This window comes from Ursus americanus, chromosome 6, assembly GCF_024610735.1.
Source record: "Ursus americanus isolate L20-20 chromosome 6, mUrsAme1.1.p, whole genome shotgun sequence".
NCBI classification, from domain to species: domain Eukaryota; kingdom Metazoa; phylum Chordata; class Mammalia; order Carnivora; family Ursidae; genus Ursus; species Ursus americanus.
Genome location: NC_142132.1, coordinates 18,879,659 through 18,902,854, shown reverse-complemented (window position 1 = coordinate 18,902,854; position 23,196 = coordinate 18,879,659). Strand labels below are relative to the sequence as shown.

General features: G+C 34.1%; 1 protein-coding gene across 2 annotated transcripts in view; it reads left to right on the top strand.

Moving 5' to 3' along the window:
• Positions 1 to 23,196, top strand: part of SHOC2 (SHOC2 leucine rich repeat scaffold protein) — a 92,332-nt gene that overhangs the window by 55,414 nt on the left and 13,722 nt on the right. For both annotated transcript variants that reach the window (XM_045803088.2, XM_045803087.2), the window contains exons 3-4: positions 11,076 to 11,213; positions 21,839 to 21,969. In XM_045803088.2, the coding sequence (XP_045659044.1) occupies positions 11,076 to 11,213; positions 21,839 to 21,969 (269 nt within the window). The remainder of the gene's footprint in view (positions 1 to 11,075; positions 11,214 to 21,838; positions 21,970 to 23,196) is intronic.

Genomic DNA, 23,196 nt, shown 5'->3' with positions numbered 1-23,196 from the left:
TTTTTGTTTCTGTGTCTAAGTCTTTTTCTCTGTATATTTAAAAAATGTTTTTCTTTGTCCCTGGTTTCCAGCAGTTTGTTTACAATGTGCCTCTATTTGGTGTTTTTCATGTTGCTTCTGCTTGGAGTTTATGAGCTTCTTGGATCTGTGGGTTTATGGTTTTCATCAAAGTTGGAAAGATTTAGGCCATTATTTCTTAAAATTTTCTTGATTTTTGGCACCTTCTTTGCTTTTTTAATTCTGTGGATTTCTAACTACATGTATATTAGATCTCTTTATGTTACCTTTCAGGTCACTGATGTTTCTGTTCATTTTTTATGTGTGTTTTAGATTGTTTCTATTACTATTTTTTTATTGCTATATGTAATTACTTTTTCAGTGTCTAAATCTATTGTTAATCCCATGTAAATGAAATTTGAATTTGAGATACTATATTTTTTTGAGATTTAGTCTGATATATGGTCTTTATTTTTATAGTATGGCCCTTTTGGGATTTTGTTTTCTGACCCTTCTAACTTGGCAGCACTGAAATTCCAAAACTTATCCACTATAGATGGCAGCTGTCAAAATCTCTGCCTGGCTCTTTAGCCTTCTAGCGGTTGTTTTTCCTCTGGGCTCTTGCAGTCTTCTCTCCCATGGGTGTACTTTTGGAGTCAGTGAAAAATTTGAGGGGTATGTATATGCAGATTTTGGAACTCCACTCTTTGTGGTTTCCTCCTTTCCAGGATATCCAACCTTGAATTCCAGCCACTGTTGTAGACCCTAGACCTTGTCCTCTGGCTTCTCAGGCCAGTGGGACTCTGGCTTTCTACTTGAGATTTATTTTCTGCTGCCAGATTTGTGAGTAACTTCATGGTAAAAGCCTTAACAAATGTGGATCATACCCAGTGTAATTTTTTATATAAGTTAGCTACTGTTCATAAGAAAGTACTCTGAAACATAGCTCTTAAAACAACACTCGTTTACTGCTGTCTTACAGTTTCTTTATTCAGAATCAGACATAGCTTAACTGGATCTTCTGATTCAGGGTTTCCTCCCAAGATCTCTCACTCAGGGTGGTAGCCAGGGCTGGGGTATCGTCTGAAGGCGTGCCTGGAAAAGGATCCGCATCTGAGCTCATGTGATTGTTTTCAGGATTCAGTTGCTCGAAGGTTTTTGGACTAAGGTCTTCAGCTTCTTCCTGGCCGTTGGCTGGAAACTGCCCTCAGTTCTTTGCCACATGGATCTCTCCAGCATGGCAACTTGCTTTATCAAAGGGTGCAAGCTGAGAAGGCAATAGAGAGAGTGGTAGCAAGATGAGAGCACAATCTTTTGTAACCTAATCACAGATGTGACATCTCATCGCTGTTCTTACATTCTCTTCATTAGAAACATGTCACTGAGTTCAGTGCACACTCAAGGGAGGGTTAATTATACAGTTACACATGAGACAGTGTCATTGGGGCCATCTTAAAAGTCTGCCTATCACAGTTCCCTTTTTGCAAGAGTTGAATTCGTTCTAGTTTCTGCTTTGAGTCTCTCTGCATGCTTTTGTATAGTGTTTTTAAAGTAATTTATCCAGGACTCCACGGTTACCATTAGCCAGAAGACCAATATTTGTCTCTTTGGATATTAACCCCAACTCCCTCTTTGGGACAGAAATGTTCTGTCATGACAACATTTTCTTCAGACCTGTATTTTTTTTTTCCCTAATTAACCAAAAATTGTTACCTATATCACTGATATCTCAGATTCAGCATGATCAAATATAACTCCTCACCAAACACCCTTCTTCCTTTTGGATTCTGTTTCTCTCTTTTAATTGCATCATTATCTTTTCTGTCAACTCAGGTTCAAGATCTTGGAATCAGGATTATTTCCCCCTGTTCTAGATCATTTCAAAGTGTGGCCTAATCAGACAGGTTGCTGGCCAACCAATGTTTTTGTCACCAGTTTGGCAGGTTAACAACACAAATTGAAAGTAAGCATTTAGAATCTTGTATAACAATTTGACATTGCCAGGAGGGGCGCCTGGGTGGCTCAGTCGTTGAGCGTCTGCCTTCGGCTCAGGGCGTGATCCTGGCGTTATGGGATCGAGCCCCACATCAGGCTCCTCCACTGGGAGCCTGCTTCTTCCTCTCTCACTCCACCTGCTTGTGTTCCCTCTCTAGCTGGCTGTCTCTCTCTCTGTCAAACAATTTGACATTGCCGGAACATCCAAAAATGCAATTTTGTATTTTACAGAATATTGGTCCACAACCACCTGTGAAAAAAACAAAACCCCTTCATCATATATAATTTACCACATTCCTATTGCTATTTCCATGTTTAGTTGCTTGTGTAGTGGGCCTCTTCATTAAGGTGCTTTTGATGATTCACGGTAGGCCCTCATACTATTTTATGCGAGCTAACTGCAGTAGCTTCCTAATAGACTGTGCTTCCTAATTCTGCCTTTTCCAATCCATTCTTTCAAATCTATGAGAAAATAGACTTCTCAGAACAACATTCTGATTATCATGCTTTGTTTAGAAACTTTAAATTGTACTTTTCTACCTGATCAAAAAGGTCTATATTCCTTAGTTTGATATATAGGACTCCAGATCTCTTTTCTTCTTTTCCTTTCTCCCTTTCACATGTCCTGTGTTTCAGTACACATATGTACATGGTTCCTCCCTGCCACTCTATACACTCTTTTATTTCCAGCTGTCTTTCCTTGCTTTACTTTTTTGTTTACAGCAGTTATCACTTTATTTCCTTATTTTCTGATGCTTCCTTTGGTGCATACTAGGATGTAAGCTCCTTGAGAATCGACTTTGTTTTGTTCACTGCTTAATTTCTAGTAGGTACACAATAAATTTTTCTTGAGTGATGAAGTGAATGAGATGGTCATCCTAAAGATAAAGAATTTTGACAATGAAAGGCCTTGAAGATCTAAAAGAATGGTTTTTTAATGGTGAAATTTCATAAGCAGCCCTCTCTGGCTTCCATCAAATCACATGTTGTCTCCTGCTAATTGTAAGTTTCATGAAAAGAGGTATTTAGTGTCTTGTGGTCTCTTTGTATCTTTAGTGCCTAGTATTGTGCCTGGTAAAGAGAACAGGCACATAGGAATTTTTTTCAGACTGATTAATGCTCTTAGAGCAATAATTTGTCTTCTGTTTTAGTGACACAGTGTATTCAAATCTTCATATAATAATGTTCCTTTGTTACTGTTTAAACCCCAGACATTTAGTTTGTCACTTATTTAATCACATATTTGTTAAACTACTCTGAACAAAGCCATGTATAAAATATTTTTAACAATTACTGAAAGTCAATGATCTTTCTAAAAGAAGTGAAAAAATGGGAAACTTGGAAAAGTTCCAAATAATCCTCAGCAATTTGGTATTTAAATGCATTTTAATAACTTGCAATCTTCAGAAGGGGAAAAAATTTTTTCTCCTCCTAAAATCACTCTTCCGTTGTTTGATGAACATTAGTTTTACATCTCAATTATCTGACTTCCATATATCAGGCATCATGTGTTCCACTTCTTTTTGCATGTGGAACGCTAACTTTCTGTATTACAAAATGAAAATGGGTTTAATATATTAGAGTAACCTGGGAGACTGTATTGCTCAGAGAAATAGCAGGAAGAATGCCAACAAGAGTCTAGACAGTGTTGTCACCTTTGAGAAGGAATATGTCAGCATGCTTCATTGTCTGGATATAGGGTAATGTCATGCTTAAAAAGTCTTGGATATACTGTGCAACCCTTGCCTCCTCTAAAGACAAGGCAAAAGGAAAATAACTTTTTCAAAATGGAATTAATTTAGACTTTAGAGAACTTCCATAGAGGAAAAAAACACATTTTACTAAACTATGTTGAAGATTATGCATCTAACACAAATTTAAGAAATGGCTTTTTCTGTTTTTATGCCATGGTTCAGTTTGAGGCATGTCCAAAGCAGGAGCATGGACCAGAGACATTTTTTTAAAACTTTTTATTGATCATAAATGTACAACTGAAGAATGTTTGCCAACTGTATAATATCAGTATCCAAATGAGAAAATAGAACATCAATACCACCCAGGAGACCCTTCTTTGAGTCACTATTCCCATCAAGAGTAAACTTAGTATACTGACTTCTATGAACAAACATTAATTTTCCTTGTTTTTATATAAATAGAACCATAATCTATGTATGTTTTTGTGTTTGAGTTCTTCCTCTTGGCATTATTCATCATAATTAGTGTATGTAGTTAGAGATTGCTTATTCTCATTATTGCATAATATCTCATAGTGTGAATATGCCACAATTTATTTATCCGTTCTGTTGCTTGGTACTTTGTAATTCGGGGCAGATACAAATAGTGCTATATGGACTCATTTCTGTTGAATATATCCCTAACAAAAGAATTGGAACCCATGATTTTTTTGCCTAATTTCCTTACATCGCTTCTTCTTCTTCTTTTTAAAGTATCTGTGTAGTTTCTGACCATCTTTTAAAATCTGGCTTTTCCCAATCCACCCAGCCAGAATCTTGCTTCTCCATTTACCCATCACTTTTTTTTTTTTTAAAGATTTTTATTTTTAAGTAATCTGTACATCCAACGTGGGACTTGAACCCACAGCCCTGAGATCAAGAGTTGCATGCTCCAGTGACTGAGCCAGCCAGATGTCCCCTACCCATCACTTTGTGTATGTGTATATACCTCCTACTTTTTTTTTTAGATAGGCTCCACAAACTCATGACCTTGAGATCAAGACCTGAGCTGAGATCAAGAGTCAGATGCTTAACTGAAGAGCCACCCAGGTTCCCCTATATACCTCCTACTTTATGTTTACAACATTCTACTTATATATTTTTATGTAGATCTTAGTTTTTCAGGATAGATTTTGTTTTTTGAGGGCAAACATTATCACATTATTATTGCTTTTCCAAAAGGTTCCCTTATATCCCGTAAAGCTATACTTTCAAAATATAACCACCATTGCTACATACCTGTTAGAATGGCTAAAATCCGAAACACTGACAACACCAAATATAGATGCAAACTCTTACTCGTCACTGGTGAGAATGCACAATGGTACAGACACTTGGAAGACAGTTGGCAAATTCTTTCAAAGCTAAACATAGTCTTACCATTACAATCCATCAATCATGCTCCTACTTATTTACCCAAGTGAATTGAAAACTTATGTCCATACAAAAAACTGAACACAAAATGTTTTTAGCAGTTTTATTCATAATTGTTAAAAATTGGAAGCAACCAAGATGTCATTCAATAAATGAATGGATAAACAAACTGTGGCACAACACAATGAAGTATTGTTCGGTGATAAACGAACTATCTAGCCACAGAATGACATAGAGGAACCTTAAATGCATATTGCTGAATGAAGGAAGCCAATCTGAACAATGCTACTACATCTTACATGATTCTGGCAAAGGCAAAAGTAAAAGATCAGTGGTTGCTAGGGGCTCTGAGACAGGGGAAGAGGGGTGAATGTGTAGGTGAAGCATGGGATTTTTAGGGTAATTAAACTATTCTTTCTTTTTTTTTAAGATTTTATTTATTTGACAGAAAGAGTGAGGGAGAGGGAGAGAAAATCTGAACCAGACTCCACTGAGCACAAAGCCTGATGGGGTTCTTGATCCTGCAGCCATGAGATCATAACCTGAACTGAAACCAAGAGTTGGATGCTTAACTGACTAAGCCACCCAGGCGCCCCTCCTTAAAACTATTCTGTATGATGCCTGTAATGATGGGTACACAATATTATATATTTATCAAGGCCCCTGGAACTAGACAACACAAAGAGTGAATGCTAATGTAAAATATGAATTTTCAGCTAAAAGTATTAATGTATCAGTGTTGATTTATCAACTGTAACAATGTACCACTTAATGGAAGATGTTAATAGGGGAAACTGTGTGCAGGGAAGAGCATCTATGGGAACTCCGTACTTTCTGTGCAGTTTTCCTGTAAACCTAAAACTGCTATAAAAACAATAATAAAAAACACTGTTATTACAATTACCACTCCTTTCTTAGTCAAAGCTGAACTCTTTACCTTAGCTTGCAATACTATAGGTGAATCTGACCTAGGGCTATTTTTTCTCCTACCACCTGATCCCTTAATCATGATTTTAGCCACATTGGTTTTCTGTTGTATTTTGAACTGCTCTCTTGCCTCATAGTCTTTGTGCTTGCTCTTCACTCAGCCTGGAACATTCTTCCCCCAGAATTCTCATCGTTTCTTCCCTCTCCCATTATTTAGGTCTCTTTTCTTTTCTTTCTTTTTTTTTTTTTTTTAAGATTTATTTATTCCAGAGAGAGAATGAGAGAGAGAGAGAGAGGGCACGTGTGAGTGAGGGGAGCGTCAGAGGGAAAGGAAGAGAGAATCCTGAAGCACAGGTCTGTTTGCAAATGCTGCTTCATCAGCATTTTTCCCTTTTACTTATTATCAACACCTCCAATCTCCTTCCCTCATCACACTCTTTTACTTTTATCTTGCTTTATTTTCTTTTATAGCTCTTAATACTTCCTCACCTTGATTATATGTTAATTTGTTTTTTCCTTATTAAAATAGAAGTTCTATGAAGGCAAGCATTTTATCTTTTTTTTTTTCTCTTACTGTATCCTTGTCCCCTAGAATAGTGTCTAGCACATGGTAGGTGTTTAGTAAACATTTGCAGAATGTATAAATGAATGAAGTCCATGTTCTCTCTGTAGGCAAGTGTGTGGGAAGTCAAATTTAAAATCAAAAGATGGCTTAGTGTGGAATATGAGTCATAAGATGTGTAATATTAATGGCTGATGTTACCAATATGATAGCATGATGCATTCGTTTTCCCTAAAAGATACATCTGCTCCACAGACAGGAAACTTCTATTATGGGTCAGAAAATGCTCTTTCATGAACAATGTAGAAGAGACTGTTTACCTCTTTGAATCTCCCTTTTTTCTCGTTGAATTAAAAAATGTACAAAAATGAAAAATCACAAAATACAAATGTATAAAGTAGGAAATAAAAACCACTCTTAAACCCAGTCAGAGGCAAGTCAGTTTTAACACCTTGGTTACTGTCCTTGAGAATCATCTGGGTTGGATTTATATATATTTTTTTAATCGTATTTGAATCATATGTGGTGAAACATGTTTAAAAGTACTATGTAGCTAGACAGAGTATAGAAATAGCAAATGGTGTATAAGTATTTCATGAACTGCTTAGATATTTAATATGTAAATATCTTACAGATTATAACTTAGGCTCTTATCCTGGCACAGTGTCTAGAATTTGTCGTATATTCACAATTTGCAAATGTTTCTAATTATTATAATATGAACAAGAGGAGCTTGGGCAGTTACGAGTGTTACTCTAAAGAAGAGAGATTTTAAACTCCTCCTACCTCCAACACTAAAAATGTTTTGTTAATTGCATTAAATAGGAAGTTTTGGATTAGTTTTGAAAATATTTTAGATTTTCATGGAAACTATGTGTAAATGATAAACTTCCCTGAAGTTTATTAGACTTTTTCTTTGGACTGAACAAAATTTAAAGTTCTGAAAATGTTCTTCATGGGGCTTAAAATTTATACATGGATTTTGGGGAAAGTCTAAAATAATTTTCAGATTTAACTCCCAATAATATATATATATATAATTTAGTTGTGAGCGTACTATATTTCAGGGACTAACAGGCCAGATTTTAAAATCATGGGTTTTTGTGTGTGTGTGTTGTTAAAAAAAATTAAATCACATTTCCTGAGTTTTAAGCATTTTCAAAATATTTAGGGATTACTAGATTGTGAGAAAGAAGTATTAGTGTTATTAGGTGACACTCTTCTGAATGTGTCAGTATTACCATGATTTCCTGACTTTGCAGAGAGTTGTATTGCTGGAGGATAACTTCCTGGAGAGAATATATGTTTAAAATAATCTGGTTTCCATGTGGTGATTTACACAAATCAAAAAGGTTTAACTTAATTAATTGAGTCTAGGTGATTATAGTCTGCTTTTTAAAAACTTTTTAGTTTTAATATTAGTCATATGCAAATTTCTCTCCTAAAATGTTAGTAACTAATTTGTTTTTATGTTCAGATGTATCAAACTGGCATCCTGAATACTGAAAAAAGCCCACAAATGTGTTTTGTTCTGTTTTAACCTAAGAATTAGTTGTTAGCATTTAAGCATTAGGAGGTTTTATTTGAAAATCTAGATTTCTAACTTCGTTTGAAAAATGGTAGTATTGAACTTTCTTGTTCCAATGTAGCAGTGATTCTCAACTGAGGGCAATTTTGGCAGTGTTACGACAAAGGACATTTGTTAATGTCTAGAGACAGTTTTGATTGTTATAACTTAGGGAGGTGCTATTGGCATCTAAAGGGTAAAGGCTAGGGGTGCTGCTTATGCCCAGGATAGCCTCATATATCAAAGAATTATCCAGTCCAAAATGTCGTAGTACTGAAGTTGAAAAGTCCTGCAATATGAATCCTAGCTATTCCAAATGGGCTAACGTTAGTCATAGTCTTCTTCCAGCTTGTTTTATTTACTTGCCTCGACTCTGTACACTTTTGGACTTGTGTATCTTTTAGAGTAGTGGAAGTTATTTTCATTGCAACTAAAACAGTTTCAAGTATTATTAGAAAAGATGATGGCAAATTCAAAAAATGTTTTATTACCTCTGGCTTGAAGAGCATTAGAATCCAAATTTTATCTTCCCCAGTTATCTTCATTTATTCTTTAAGTTAACATGATGCTGCGTACTAAGCACTGTACTAGATAAAGAGGAGATAAGCAGGTATACAAACTTTAAAGATTGTTCCATTTACCATTATGTAATTTAAAGTGAGTTTTTTGAAAACACCATGCAGTTGGATCCTTTTTTTTTCTTTCTTTCTTCTCTGACAGTCTCTTGTCTTTTATTTGGTGCATTTAAATTATTAACATTAACAGTGTTTACTGATTTAGTTGAATTAATATCAATTATATTTGTAACTGTTTTCTATTAGCTGAACTTGTTCTTTCTTTTTGTCTTTCATAATTTTTTTGCCTTTATCTGGTTTTAATTGAGCATTTTATATTATTCCATTTTCTCTCTTCTTAGCGTATGATTTATACTTCTTTTAATTTTGTTTGTATGTGTGTGTGGTCTTCCTGGAATTTACGGTGTGCATTTACACCTAATTATAAGTCCGCTTTCAAATAATGCTATACCACTTCGTGGGTAGTGTGGTTACCTTATAACAGAATATTCCCAATTCTTCCCTATTGTCTCTTATAACTTTGCTGTCATTCATTTCATTTATCCTTAATCTATAATCATCTAATACATTGTTGCTATTAATACTTTAAACAAACCAGTATCTGTTAGGTCAATTAAGAGTAAGAAAATATTTTATCTTTATTTCTTCTCCAATGCTCTTCTTTTATATAGATGCAAGTTTCTAATCTGTATCATTCTCCCTTTTTTTGAAGAACTTCTTTTAGTATTCTTGTAAGACAGGTCTACTGGTGACAGACTCCCTCAATTTTTGTTTGTCTGAGACAATCTTTATTTTTCTTTTACTTTGAAGGATAATTTCATTGGATACAGAATTTTAGGTTGGTGGGGTTTTTTTTCTTTCAAGACTTTAAATATTTCATTGATTCTCTTTTTGCTTACATGGTTTTCTAAAGAGAAATCTAAATAATATGGTTTTCATCCTTGGTTCTCCAAAAGTAAAGTGCTTTTATCATCTAGCTTCTTCCAAAAATTTTCCCTTTGCCTTTGATTTTCCGCAGTTTGAATATGCAATGCCTAGGGGAAAACAGGAGGAGATTTTTCTTCTGTCTTTATCCTAAGAACCTGGGTGGTAAAGTACAAGGGTCCAGTTTCTCCGCCTCCTTGCCAACATTTGTTATTTTCTGTTTTTTTATTATATAGCCATTCTAGTGGGTGTGAAGTGGTATCTCATTGTGGTTTTGATTTGATTTTTCTAATGATTAGTGATGTCGTGCATCTTTTCATCTATTTATTGGCCATTTGTATATTTTTTGGAGAAATGTCAATTAAAGTTCTTTAACCATTTATAAATTTGGGACTTGTTGTTGAGTTGTAAATGTCCTTTTGTTTTGGATATTAATCCTTTAGTAGATACAGGATTTGCAAATATTCTCTCCTATTCTGTGGGTTGCCTTTTCACTCTTTTGATAGTGTCCTTTGATGCACATTGTTTTTAATTTTGATGAAATTCAGTTTACCTATTTTCTCTTTGTTGCCTGTGTTTATAATAATATGGCTTAATAATGTGCCCTAGACTCATTTTTCAGTTTCATGTACTTTATTTGCTCATCTTACTTATTCAGTATTTATAATTAATGCCTTTAGAAAAAAAGGGAAGTCATGAGAGAACCAATGTAGCTGTTACAAATTATAAAGTTTTTGAACTGTATGTTCAAATAAAGAATTCTGCAATGAAGAATGTTGCAAAATAACACTAAGAATCATCTAAATTGCCAGTACAGCTCTTTCAACTAGAATGAGGAGAAATAAACCTTATTTTCTGTCCTTGTGGAGTACTATTAAAATCTAGAAGCAGTTTTGATTTATAAATCTCACTTTGTATATTTACATAACATCAGAACATATGCCTATTTGAGATTATATATACTTTTGAGGTAGAAGATGACCGTCAGATTGGAAGATGAATCTGATATTATCGTGTTGAATTTGGTTAAAAAATTAGTGAGCTCTACTTATGCAATATATAAACATAAATGGGGTTGAATTGGTTACTTTAAACTACATATATATAATATTAGGCGGTCATTTATATTGGTAGTCATTTATAATCAACATTTTAACTTTATCAGATGTCACTTTCTTCTTTTTTTATTGTGGTATAATTGACAGATAACATTACATTAGTCCCAGGTGTACAATATAATGATTCAATATTTGTAAGATGTCATTTTCTAATAAGTTTCAGATCTTGTGTTTGACTTTTACATTTTCCAGAAAGATATAATTATGATATAGAGAATGAAGGTGTTTTTTTCTTTCTTTCAGTATTACTTAATATATTCTTTAATAATTCTTATTAAATTTTTATGTTGGTCAATTTTACAGGTGAATTATGTAACCTCATTACGCTGGATGTAGCTCACAATCAACTTGAACACCTCCCAAAGGAGATTGGAAACTGCACACAGATAACCAACCTTGACTTGCAGCACAATGAACTGCTAGACCTCCCAGATACTATAGGTATGGATGATATTAATAGTCATTTATAGCTACTTGGACATTAAAAAGACTATTTTTTTGATCCATTTCTATAACAAAAGATAAAAGATTAAAATTCACTATTGTCAAAGTAGTAAAACTTTTTATTTCCATTTCTTTGTGAAGAGAATAATTAGGTTTTAGGAAATGAGTTCAATCGGATTATAAAGAAGACAAAGTGGAATATTGAATATTTAGTATATATTTTATTGTAACTCTGCTTAATTTGCAGAATGGGTGCATTTTCTGTTTTTGCTCATTTTGGAATGTTGCATTTTATTATATAGGGTGTGGTCCCTTCTTTGCTAAAGTAAACAAACTGAAAAATAAAACCACTGCTGTTTAGTCTTTAACACATGGGCAATATAGCTCAAAGCTTGTTCATCTCTACTGTTGAAGGGACTAAGAGAAGAGATGTCTTGAAGTACAAAATGTGTTTCAAAGACTTAGCCAGACTCAAAAAGTTGAAGTGTGCTTATTGTGATATATTCTATATTTACACAATCTTATTTATCTTTTTAAATGTCCATAAATGTATACAAACAGTAAAGGAAATTTTTAAAAGTTGGACACCTTTTTAGTTACTGGTGTGTTATAAGGATACTGTAATGTTTCTTTAGGAAAATTACACCTGTATTTAATTTTTGTAATTTCAGTAATGAATATTCATGAGGTTCTATTACTATATCATAAGGGGCCTATGATGGTGATATCTTTTTCCAGAAGGATTTTCATTTGTTTCTGTCAGGTACCTAAGGGACCACTTGAGTTCATCTGTGTTCTAAGGTTTGAAATTTTTCTGGTCCCGCAGAAGGATAGTCTGTAGACTGATTGAAGGGCTGTTTTACCTCTGGTTTACCCTTAGTGCTAGGGTGCAGCCCTGTAGTATCCCAGTTGATACTGATTTCTGGACTCCCCCCACCCCTTGGCTGGTTGGAGATTTTAACTCTTGGCAGAAACATGCCTTAGCAGCTGCGTCTTCCAGTTAGGAGAAGCACTCTTAGGACAAAATTTTCTCCATTATTTTGCTTATTTCTTGGGTTTCCAGTTGGTTTCTGGCCTTGTAATCAGTCATTATCTTGTTAGCTCTCTGATTTTTGTTTGGAAGTGTGTTTAACTGTTTTCGGTGGGAGGGTTTGTCTGAATTAGCTAGTTTGCCATTACTTGAAACAGAAGCAATTGTTAAGGAATTTTTTAATAAGTTACAATAAACTGTTTTAGGTTACAGGACAACTAATCTGAGACTTCTTTAAGATATAATAGCTAGCCATTAGAACCTATATCTTCTTGATTGTTGGCCCAGAATTCTTTATATCACATTACTATTTGTAGTGGCAACAGACTAAGTATTCTAGTTAACTAGTTAACTGCATTAGATTTATTTCTGAAAGGCAAGATGGTGTACATCATATAGTGAATTATTCCACTATATTCTTAAGAATTTTACTGAATTTCCTGTGTAAATAAAAGAATCTGATTTCTGGATCAGTAGAGACTGAACACAATTATTTCTTGCTTTTCTATCTTTAAATCTATTGAAATAGCCAGGATGAGCAGAGAAAAGTGACCCTAGAAGAAAAATAGCATAGAAAAGATATGTATTACATATCTTTATATACATACACGTTTATAAAATGTGATCAGACTGGTGCAAAAAAGAAATAAAGAATACATTCCTTAGAAATATCTTTGCCATATAAAGTTTAATTTAATGGGAAATACTGTGTAATATAATGACATCCAAAGACCAAAATAGCGATTTGTAGGATAAGTGGAAGAAGCCCATTAGAATCTAGAACAAAAAGACAGAAGGATACAAAATAAGTGATGAAGAATCATGAGAGAAAAGACTAGAAGTTCTAGATAGAGAATAGAGGTAATAAAATGAATAAATTAAATAAAATATAATTTTATAATCTTTCCCTGAACTTGACAAAAACCCAGATAGTATGATTGACATTGCTTACCAAGAAGACATAATGGGAAAAGATACATTCTGGTAGAAGTTTTAAAAATTAAGATTTACTTAATTGCTTTGAATACACCATACAGTGACATATAATGTTATAAAACCTGTTCTTGGTCTAGTTTCAGTTGCAGGGTAATGCTGGCCACATATAATAAGTAGGAAATTGTTCCCTACTCTTCAGTTTGGGGAATAGTTTGTATAAAACTGGCATTATTTCTTCCTTTAATTTGTGGTAAGATTCATCAGTGAAGCCACCAGGGCCAGGATTTTTCTTTATAGGAATGCTTTTAAAAACAGTTTCAATTTTGGGGCGCCTGGGTGGCTTACTCAGTTGGGCAGCGGACTGGATTTCGCAGCAGGTCATGATCTCAGGGTCCTGGGATCAAACCCTGTGTCAGTGGGAAGTCTGCTTGAGGATTCTCTCTCTGCTCCTTTCCCTGTGTGATCTCCCTAAAATAAATAAATCTTTAAAAAATTTTTTCAATTTCTTTAATAGATACACAGCTATTTAGATTGTCACTATTTTATTTTTTTAAAGATTTATTTATTTTAGAGAGAGGGAAGGGGGGGTAGAGAAGGGGGAGAGAGAGAGTCTTAAGTAGACTCTGCACTATCTCACGATCCTTAGATCACGACCTGGGCTGAAACCAAGAGTTGGAGGCTTAACCGACTGTGCCACCCTGGCAACCCTCACTTTATTCTTGAGCAAACTTAATCATTTATGTCTCTCAAGGAATGGGTCCATTTCATTTGTCACATTTAATAGGCATAAAATTGTTTATAATATTCCCTTATTATTTTGATATCTATAAAATTTATCATAATGTCACTTGTCTCATTCCTGATATCAATAACTTAGCTGTAACTTAGATCTTCTCTCTTTTTTTCCTATCTGGTTAGAATTGTATCAATTTTATTGATTATCTCTAAGTTTTACTCATTTTCTGTATTTCTCTTTTATTTCATTGATTTCCACTTTGACCTTTATTATTTCCTTTTATTTGTTTTTTTATTCTGATTTCTTGTGGTGGAAACTTGAGGTCATTAATCTGAGTTTTTTGTTTTTTCTTGAGTTTTCTTGAGTTACATGTTGACATATTTAGTTTGTGTTGTATGTTCTTACATTGAAGATTTCATTTCATATGTGCATTTAGTGCTATAAATTTCCCCTTAGGTACTGCTTTAGTAGCATTCCACAATTCCCGATACATTGTTTTCCTTTTTCTTTTGTTCAAAATACTTTCTAATTTTTCTTTTGTTGAGTAGAGTGACATAGATGAGGCAATCTGAATTTATTCTACTACCTGTCCTTTTTTGTGTATTTTTTTCTCCTAATTTTTGTCAAATACACTGTCAGGACATGTGACATTTATGGTATATCTTGTTATGCTGCTCTCCAGTTGTTTTTCATCTTAATGTTCATCAACAGTCTTTGTTGTCATAGTTGCCCCAGTCATCTCTTGGTTGGCTCAAGTCAATCTTACAGTAGTTTTCTCAGAAATGGTTCATAAATAATAGTTCCCTAGTTATAAAGTGTTTGTAACCTTTATACTTGAACAGTTTGGATGGATATAAAAATCATTGGATCCAGCTTTGTTTCCTTGAATGTCTTAGTAGAACTAAAAGATAGTTGTACTATCTTCTGGCATTGAATATACCAGAAGTATGAGGCCAGTCTAATTTTTTCCCATTGTAAGTGACAATCTTTTTGCCTGGTCACCCAGAGTACTTTCCTTTATTTCTGAAATGCAAGAACTCTATTATATTTCTCAGTGTTGATTTTTCAGAGTACACTTCCCTGGGATACTCCGAGCCAATAAACATATAGGCTTAATTTTTGATAGTTTTATATAGTTTATATACTTTTCATGAATTAAATAGACATACTTTGTGTTGTATGTTCTTACATTGCAAGATATGTCTAAGTTTGCTTATTTTGAATAACCAACTATTTGCAACAGTAAAGGAGAAAAGAATAATGCATAATCTTTTCTTATATGACATTTAAAAAGCACATAAAAGCACAGTTGCTCAGTTTTAGAAAGAAAAATAAAGGTTGTTTACTGCAAATCAGACAGGGGAACCAAAATTAAAAGATGTTTGAAATATTATAAAGTTAATATTCTTATCCCTCTCACCAATGCTTAGTCACTCTGTATTTCTTAGGATATTATAGATACTAAGCACTTTATTGCTCCTTAAGCATATCAGGCAAGTCCTAGTCTCAGGGCCTTTATACTTCTTGGTCTCTGCTTAGGACTCTTTCTCCTAAATACCCACATAATTTCCTCTAACCTTTCAGCTGATCAAGTGGGTATCTATAGGGCATGGTCGTCAGTCAGCACTGTTCTTTCTCTCAAGTAGTCCATCAGTATTTTGTTTAATATTTTATGCATGTGTCTGTATCTGTGTTATGTCAAATAACAGTGAAAGGGGGATAAAATTAGAGTACAATACGTACTTGAAATTAGAGTACAATACATACTTGTATTGTACCCTGGCAAACAAGGAAGTATAGGTGGTGGTAGATGATAAAAATCTTCCATTTACTAGGTCTGGGGTCACAGTCTTTTGGATTCACTTCCTCTGACTAAAGGTGACTTCTCCATGTATCCTTCTTTCTCCTGGCTTTCTTAGTTTTATATATCTCTCCTCTGTCAGAATTACTGTATTTTAAGCATGTTTATTAATATGAAAACATTTGACTTCATTTTTAATCTGTTGTGGTTAAGATGTTATCTCAGAATAACTTAAGTGCCTTGCTTCTAGACATTCTTCATGATCAGATTACAAGTATGTATTGGAAATCAATGAGAACTGAAACATTAACAATAAGAAACTTATAAATATTTTATTTTTACATGCTTTGATAGTTGTCAACAAATGGGAGTATTTATATAGCTGTTAATCCAAATAATGGTGAAGTAAGTAATATTTACTGAAATTTTTATAATACTGTCATTTATTATACATCATGTATATTAAAAATTCTTTTGCCTTTTCCATCTCTCTCGTCCCCAGTATTTTGATTGTATAGCAGAAGGTTGAGAGTTGGTGAGAAATTCAAACATTTGGGCCTTGGTCTATTACATATCGCAACAGTCTTTGATTGATCGACCTTTGAGATTCTCCCTCTTATTTATCAGAGAAGAGAAATTCACCCAAAACATTTAGTGGTAAACTTTACTGGAATATAGTTCTCCTGATACTTTTCCTGTTTTTTTCTATTCTACTTCTTAAACAGTATAACTTAAAAAAAAAAAAAAATCCACACCTATCCTGCACAGTTGATGTAAGTCCTGCAGGAGCTGCCCTACTCTCCTTTCGCTGGACTAAAGAAACTTGCTCTAAACTCAGAATTGAAATGAGATCTTTTAACTGTCACCTGACAATCAAGTTTTCCAAAAATCACTTTATTTCCTTGCCTTTTCTTTTTTCTTATAAGTAGACCGAGATGTTTTTACCCCTTTCTTTATTTAACATGAACACTCCTAGAGTAGTTTCTCACTCCTTGGCAGTAATCACTGCCATTTACATCCAGGCTGAGCAGTGCTAGGATCACTGACAGCTCACAGGATGTGGAGAAGAGGCAGAAGGAAGTAGGGAGGGGACAGCTGGTTGTAGTTAAGTGAGAGAGTACTTCAAAACATATTTATAGTTTCTCTGACTTAACCATTAATCTACCCTGTTGAATAAAACTGTATTCTCTTCCATGTAAATATTTTCTAATTCAAGCATCAGTTATGAACTAAAGAAAATATTAAGCTTCATTACAGCATTTTGTTTCAGACTATGAACTTGATATGTTATAAAGCCTGCTGTGATTTCTGGTGATTTTATGAAACTGGGGGGTGGGTGGGTAAGAGGTCTCAAGTAGGAACAAATGTTTTATTTTCTGTTTCTTCTCAAATGAGATAAAGAAAAATATGCAGCAAGACCTTGCCTTCAAGGCTGGAGCACAGAACAATTCACAGAGGTCTTTTGTTGCGCTGGGCTCTGAAGAAATGTTGCAGTAATTATGGTTATATCAACAAGTAGAGTTTTAGTAATTAGGTTTTAGGTAATTACAGTGTACCTTCATGTAACAACTTTACTAGTTTTCTTTTTAGTGATGGCGTTCTCTTTTGGGTTTTGACGTTTAAGAATTTTTATATCGGTTGCTTTTCAGTTTGCTTTCAGTTTTTTGGTTCAGTGTTTTTGGGAAAAAAAGTACTTTGACATTATTTTCATTGTTAGAACTCTGTGCCTTTTCTACTGGGTGTTTTTGTGTGTGTGTTTTTGTTTTTTGCTACTTTGTTAAAATAAGATTAAGATCATTTGAGTTAGAGTTTTACTCAAAAGTTCTACTGAATTAACCTAAAGATGCTGATTATATTTGCTGAAATTGAAAGCATCTAATTTTAATTCATAGCCATTTGATGTTGCTATAATTTAAAAATCTGACAGCATAAGAAAGCAAGCTGTCAGAGCAGAGCACAGAACAACTTAGAGTCAAAGTTAAGCACTTAAAAGCTAAATGCCAGTGATTGGCAGTGATCAGCCTACATTTATACACAGCAGCTCAGCAACATTGATTTTATTTCTTAGTCACAATGGCTCAACATTAAAGCAAGCCATGGCTTGATTTCTAGATTGCAGTTTAGTTTGTGGTAAAACCAATCACTGAAAAAGGCTGGAGTTGAAATCACTACAGGGGGTGAATCATAGTAAATGTCAGACTTCTGATGTCCAGTTTTTTTCTCGCACTTAGAGAATTTTGATTTTTTTTTTTTTTAAAGATTTTATTTATTTGACAGACAGCCAGCGAGAGAGGGAACACAGGCAGGGGGAGTCGGGGAGGAAGAAGCGGGCTCCCAGGGAAGGAGCCTGATGTGGGTCTCGATCCCAGGACTCTGGGATCACGCCCTGAGCCGAAGGCAGACGCTTAACAACTGAGCCACACAGGCGCCCCAAGAATTTTGATATTTCATCCTTAATTTTTTTTCACCTCTTTTGTTTTGCTGAGAGTCATGGATTTTGGCAAAATGTGGATGACTGAACATGCCATGCTTTCAGTAAAGTGATAAGAGCTTTGCACACGTGAGTTTCTCATTAGGATAGCATATTCTCATAGATTACATTTTTTAAAGTTCATTTTCTACCACACCAAAAAAAAAAGGGAAAAAGAAAAAGTTTAGGAACGTTGGAGGTACTGTTTTTGTTTAAATAACCACTAATTTTGGTACTAGATAAGTCATGTGACAGTTTCATTACATTATTTTCATTTTATAATTTTTAAATTCTAGAAACCTATTCCGATTTTGAAAGTAAGAAATTCAAGAGTTACTGTGCTTTTAGAAGAGAAATTGCAGGAATCTGGTTCTATTTATTGGGCTTTTGATAAGCATTTAGAATTTATTACACTAATCTTTGTTATTAGAGAAAGCTTTTAGGTTTTGATGAGAATAAAAAATGTTTTAAATATTGTATTTGTGTACTGCTGTGCTCTAAACAGTGATTGAATGAGGGATGTCAGCTGATGGAGCAAGAATATGGGGTCTTTGTGCTTTACTCTTCTGGCAGATTTCAGAGACTCCTTGGTAAATGCTTCAGCCATTTTATTACACTTCTTCCATAGGGGAAGCAGTATGGTATGAAGAAGAGAAAGGAATGGTCTGTCTTCTGTTTTTCCCCCCTCTAAGGTCAACTGCCTTTTCTGTCTTCAACTTCATACAGCAAATTAAAATTTTACCAGAAGATTTTTGAAGTTCTTTAAAATCAGACATTATCACTGCTTGTAGGAAAATTCCACTGTTACCGGCCTTGTAGCTACAGTGGGCATGGGATGGGCAAAGGATAAAATACTGATTTCTTCCCTCCCTCTCTGTTTTAAAATGAAAATGGGTCAAAGAAAAGCATCTTACGTAGTTTTAAGATTTTACGTTTTGTTCCTAATGGAGAGGAGGACAAACAGTAAAATGCTTTATCATCTGCAGTTAATTAGGAAAATATGAATGAATGCCCGCTGTGGGCTTAGCACTGAAACATATTCTTTGGGGAGATAGAAATATATAAGGTTTCGTACTTAAAGGGTTTTCAGTCTGTTGGGTGGAGGTAACTAACCCATGAAATGACTGACAGCACAAAAACAAGTATAATTAAATGCCATCTTATAGTGAAAACAATATGCAGTCGTAGTCCCAATTTACAGGGAGATCAGTGAGGTCTTGATAGAATGGCCAGGGAAAGCTTCATGAACAAGTGTGTTGGACTCAGTATGGAATAAAAATGCTTTCCATGAGCACAACAGTATAGACAAACAGCATGGGAGTAAGAGTGAACATACGCTTCTGTGTCAAGAGGCGGCAAGCTAACTGTGGAGTGCGGCCAGTGAATATCTTGAAGAATGATTGTTAGAAGGAGCCAGCTGAGTTTGATTCTAGTTTTGCCATTAACTAGGTGGTAGCTTTGATAAGTCTCTTCACATTATCTTATACTGAAGTCCATGCTTATTTACTCTCAGATGGCTCTTATTGCCGCTACTTAGGTGTTTTTTCATCTCTCTTTTTTTTTAATCAGGGTGCCTGTTTAAGAATTCAAACCACCATGCTTTGTTTTTTCCATAATTTAGCTCATATCTACACTTTATGGAGAAGATGAGCCTCACAATGTGAAGTGTCCAACGTCTTACCTCTACACTAGCATAAAAATGTCTCCATGATGTAAAATATTCATTCAAAAAAAGAATGGTATAAAGATATTGCAGTTTTTAAAATTAAAATGACTTTAGCATTGCAGACTTTTTCTTTATCAAAATGTTTTTAAATGACAAAGCTATAGAAAATGAGGAAAAGGCAAGTTCATAGAAAAAATTAATCTTCCATTATTCTGCCATGCAGATAACTGTTAGTTTTGATGTTTTCTTTCCATTCTTTTCTACTTGTTTTGTTTTACATTGTTGAGATCATACAAAGTACATAATTTTTCTTATCTTTTTCACTTAACATCATAAAGTCCCATCTTAAAATTTTTTGTAACATAATTTTTATAGGTATAGAATATAGTAGAATACAGGCATATACTATAGAATAAAATCATATTTTGAACATATGTATTAGTCATTGTGCTACATATCTTACACACATTGTATTTAACCCTTAGAGCAATCCTGTCAAGTATTTGGTGTTATCCCCACTTTATGGATGAGGAAATAGACTCAGTTAAGTAACTTGCCCCGAGTCACATAGATAACATAAAATTCTCTGTGACACTATGGTGTCTCCAGTTTAAATAATTCTTCATATATTCTTGCATAAATAGGTTGTCCCCATTTTTTTGCCCCTGCAAATATGACTGTAATTAACATTTCATCACAAAGCAGATAATTTTATTTTCTGCGAACCCAACTTTTAAGAAACATTTGTATCATATTCAATGTCATGGTACAGTGATAACAATATTCTTGCCCTTATTTCTAATCTCTAAATTCTTTGGGGCTTTGGAAAGTCATCCAGTCCTCAGTTTGTTCCCTGCCCCCCCCCCCCCAATTGACACACCTTCCCAGAATGTCATTGGAAAGATTCAGTGAAGCATCCTTCGTTAATTTAGAAAAGCATTTTATTTATTTTTTAATTTTTTTAAAAAGATTTTATTTATTTATTTGACAGAGACAGCCAGCGAGAGAGGGAACACAAGCAGGGGAAGTGGGAGAGGAAGAAGCAGGCTTCCAGCGGAGGAGCCTGATGTGGGACTTGATCCCAGGACTCTGGGATCACGCCCTGAGCCGAAGGCAGACGCTTAACAACTGAGCCACCCAGGCGCCCCTAGAAAGCATTTTAAACACAAAATTAACTTGTCTTTGCTAAGTGATAGTTTTTATTGTTGCTTTTGAATTCAGTTTTCTGCCTATTGGAATCTTACTGAAACAGAACCAGCAAATTCTTGGCCCAGTTTCCAGATGCTATTATAAGAAAGTAATGTAAATGAGAATAGCATACCTCTGGAATAGTTCCAATTACAGTTCCTACAGGAATTGAAATGTTTGCTGAGTTTTTCTGCATTATAGTTGGCTATACTTACTGTATTTAAGTATCAGAATATTTTCATTATCACTGATGAATTTTTGTCTTAAAGAGGTAAAGAGTAAAATTTAGCTCTATTTAGTGATTTCTTGTAACTTTAATCACTGATTTCTTCAGCAAGAGGGAAAGATGCAGATGAATGATAACTAGATTGTATTATGAGGCATAGTGACTGCCCTCCTAGGGTTTCAAGGCTTAATTTGCGCCATAAGTTAATAAATGTTTTCTGTAAGTATTGTAGTGGTGTTAATCTAAGAAAGAAAGTTATTCAGCAACTTTCTGGAAAATGGTCAAAGCAAAAAGAAAGAAATGGGCACACTTCAGAAAGATGGTGAAAGTTGAAAGACATCAAAATATTTGTCTCCAAAAAGTTAAGTGTGACACAGGCATCTACTTCTGTAATTTTTAACTCTGATAATACTTTATGTTTAATTTAAAACTAGAGGCTGGCTACATTACATTTGACATTTAAACCTGGCCCATCTAAATATGTGTTACCAGCAGTTGTAATTTGAAGTCAGAAAAGAAATTAACACGTTTATCAGATTTTAAAAATTCCTTTTTTTTGGTATTCACAGGAAACCTGTCCAGTTTAAGTCGTCTTGGTTTGAGATACAACAGACTGTCAGCAATACCCAGATCACTGGCAAAATGCAGTGCTCTCGAAGAGCTAAATTTAGAAAACAATAACATTTCTGCTCTACCAGAGGTGAGAGGTGGTAAATCTTTACAGCTGGGTGAATAATTTGATTATCAAGATTGTTTAAATAATGAGTATGCTAGCATAACATAACGTAATACTAATAAAAAAAATAATGAGTATGCTATGGACATTTAGCCAACACTAAGATAAATACTCCAAAGAAGAAAGAATAGGCATGATTATAGGAACATACTAATTTTTTCTTTTTTTTATATATAGAAGAGAGAAATCAAGGTGAGAAATCAGTGTGCTACATTCCCATGTGAGCATCATGTAAATCTTTTTCACATCATTTTGGAACTGACAATAACAGCTATTAAGGAAAAGTTGTATGGTTGGTTTTAAAGCTCAATTATCCCACCCAGTTCAGTTATTTAAAAAAGTGATATAGGAAGATGATCGAGGAAAAAAATGAGCTACATAGAACATACTATTTATTAATCATGTTAATATTAGCTGTAACACTTCCATGACCCAAATTATTACCCTCCTTATACAATAATATTAAAGCCTATTTAGCATATACCAGTCACAAATTTGTTATTTCATAACACATTATTTTTAATTTGGGTTTTGTTCTATGAAAAAATATTTTCACTTATTTTGCTTAGAGATTAATTGGGCAGAATGTAGTACTCTTTTATTTTATTCTTTGGCTACATATTATTATTTTAGCATACCCACAACTTGTGTGTTTGCTTATAGTTATTCAAGCTTTATGTCTTATTGTAGTATTCTAACAAATAAAAGAATGGAATTGTGGACTTATTGATTGAACTTTGCAAAAAGTCTTTTTTTCTAATAATTAAAAATGTTTTCTATAAGTGGCCCTTTATTTCTAGTTTTTCTGTGTGTGTGTGTGCGTATTTGAATTAAATAAGGGTGCTTTGGGCAAATGTTTTTAGATCTATACTATGATTTATAAAGAACAACTTGAGTATATGAAGCTATAGGCTTATAGCAATTGTTTATAAAATAAATGTATTTAATTGATTTGTTTCTAAGGGATACAGAAAAAAGTACCTTTTAATTTTGCTTCTGTTATTCTGGGTGTTTGAGTTTTTAGAAAACCTTTTGATCAGAGTACAAAAATCAGTTTTTCAGGATTGTAGTTTCTAGGATGGACCAGTTCACTAAAACTGCTATGACAGTATCTCACTTGCAGTTTAAATGGGATAAGGAATAGAATCCGCAGATTATAGAGCTAGCCCTGACAACTAGACTGTCTGGATT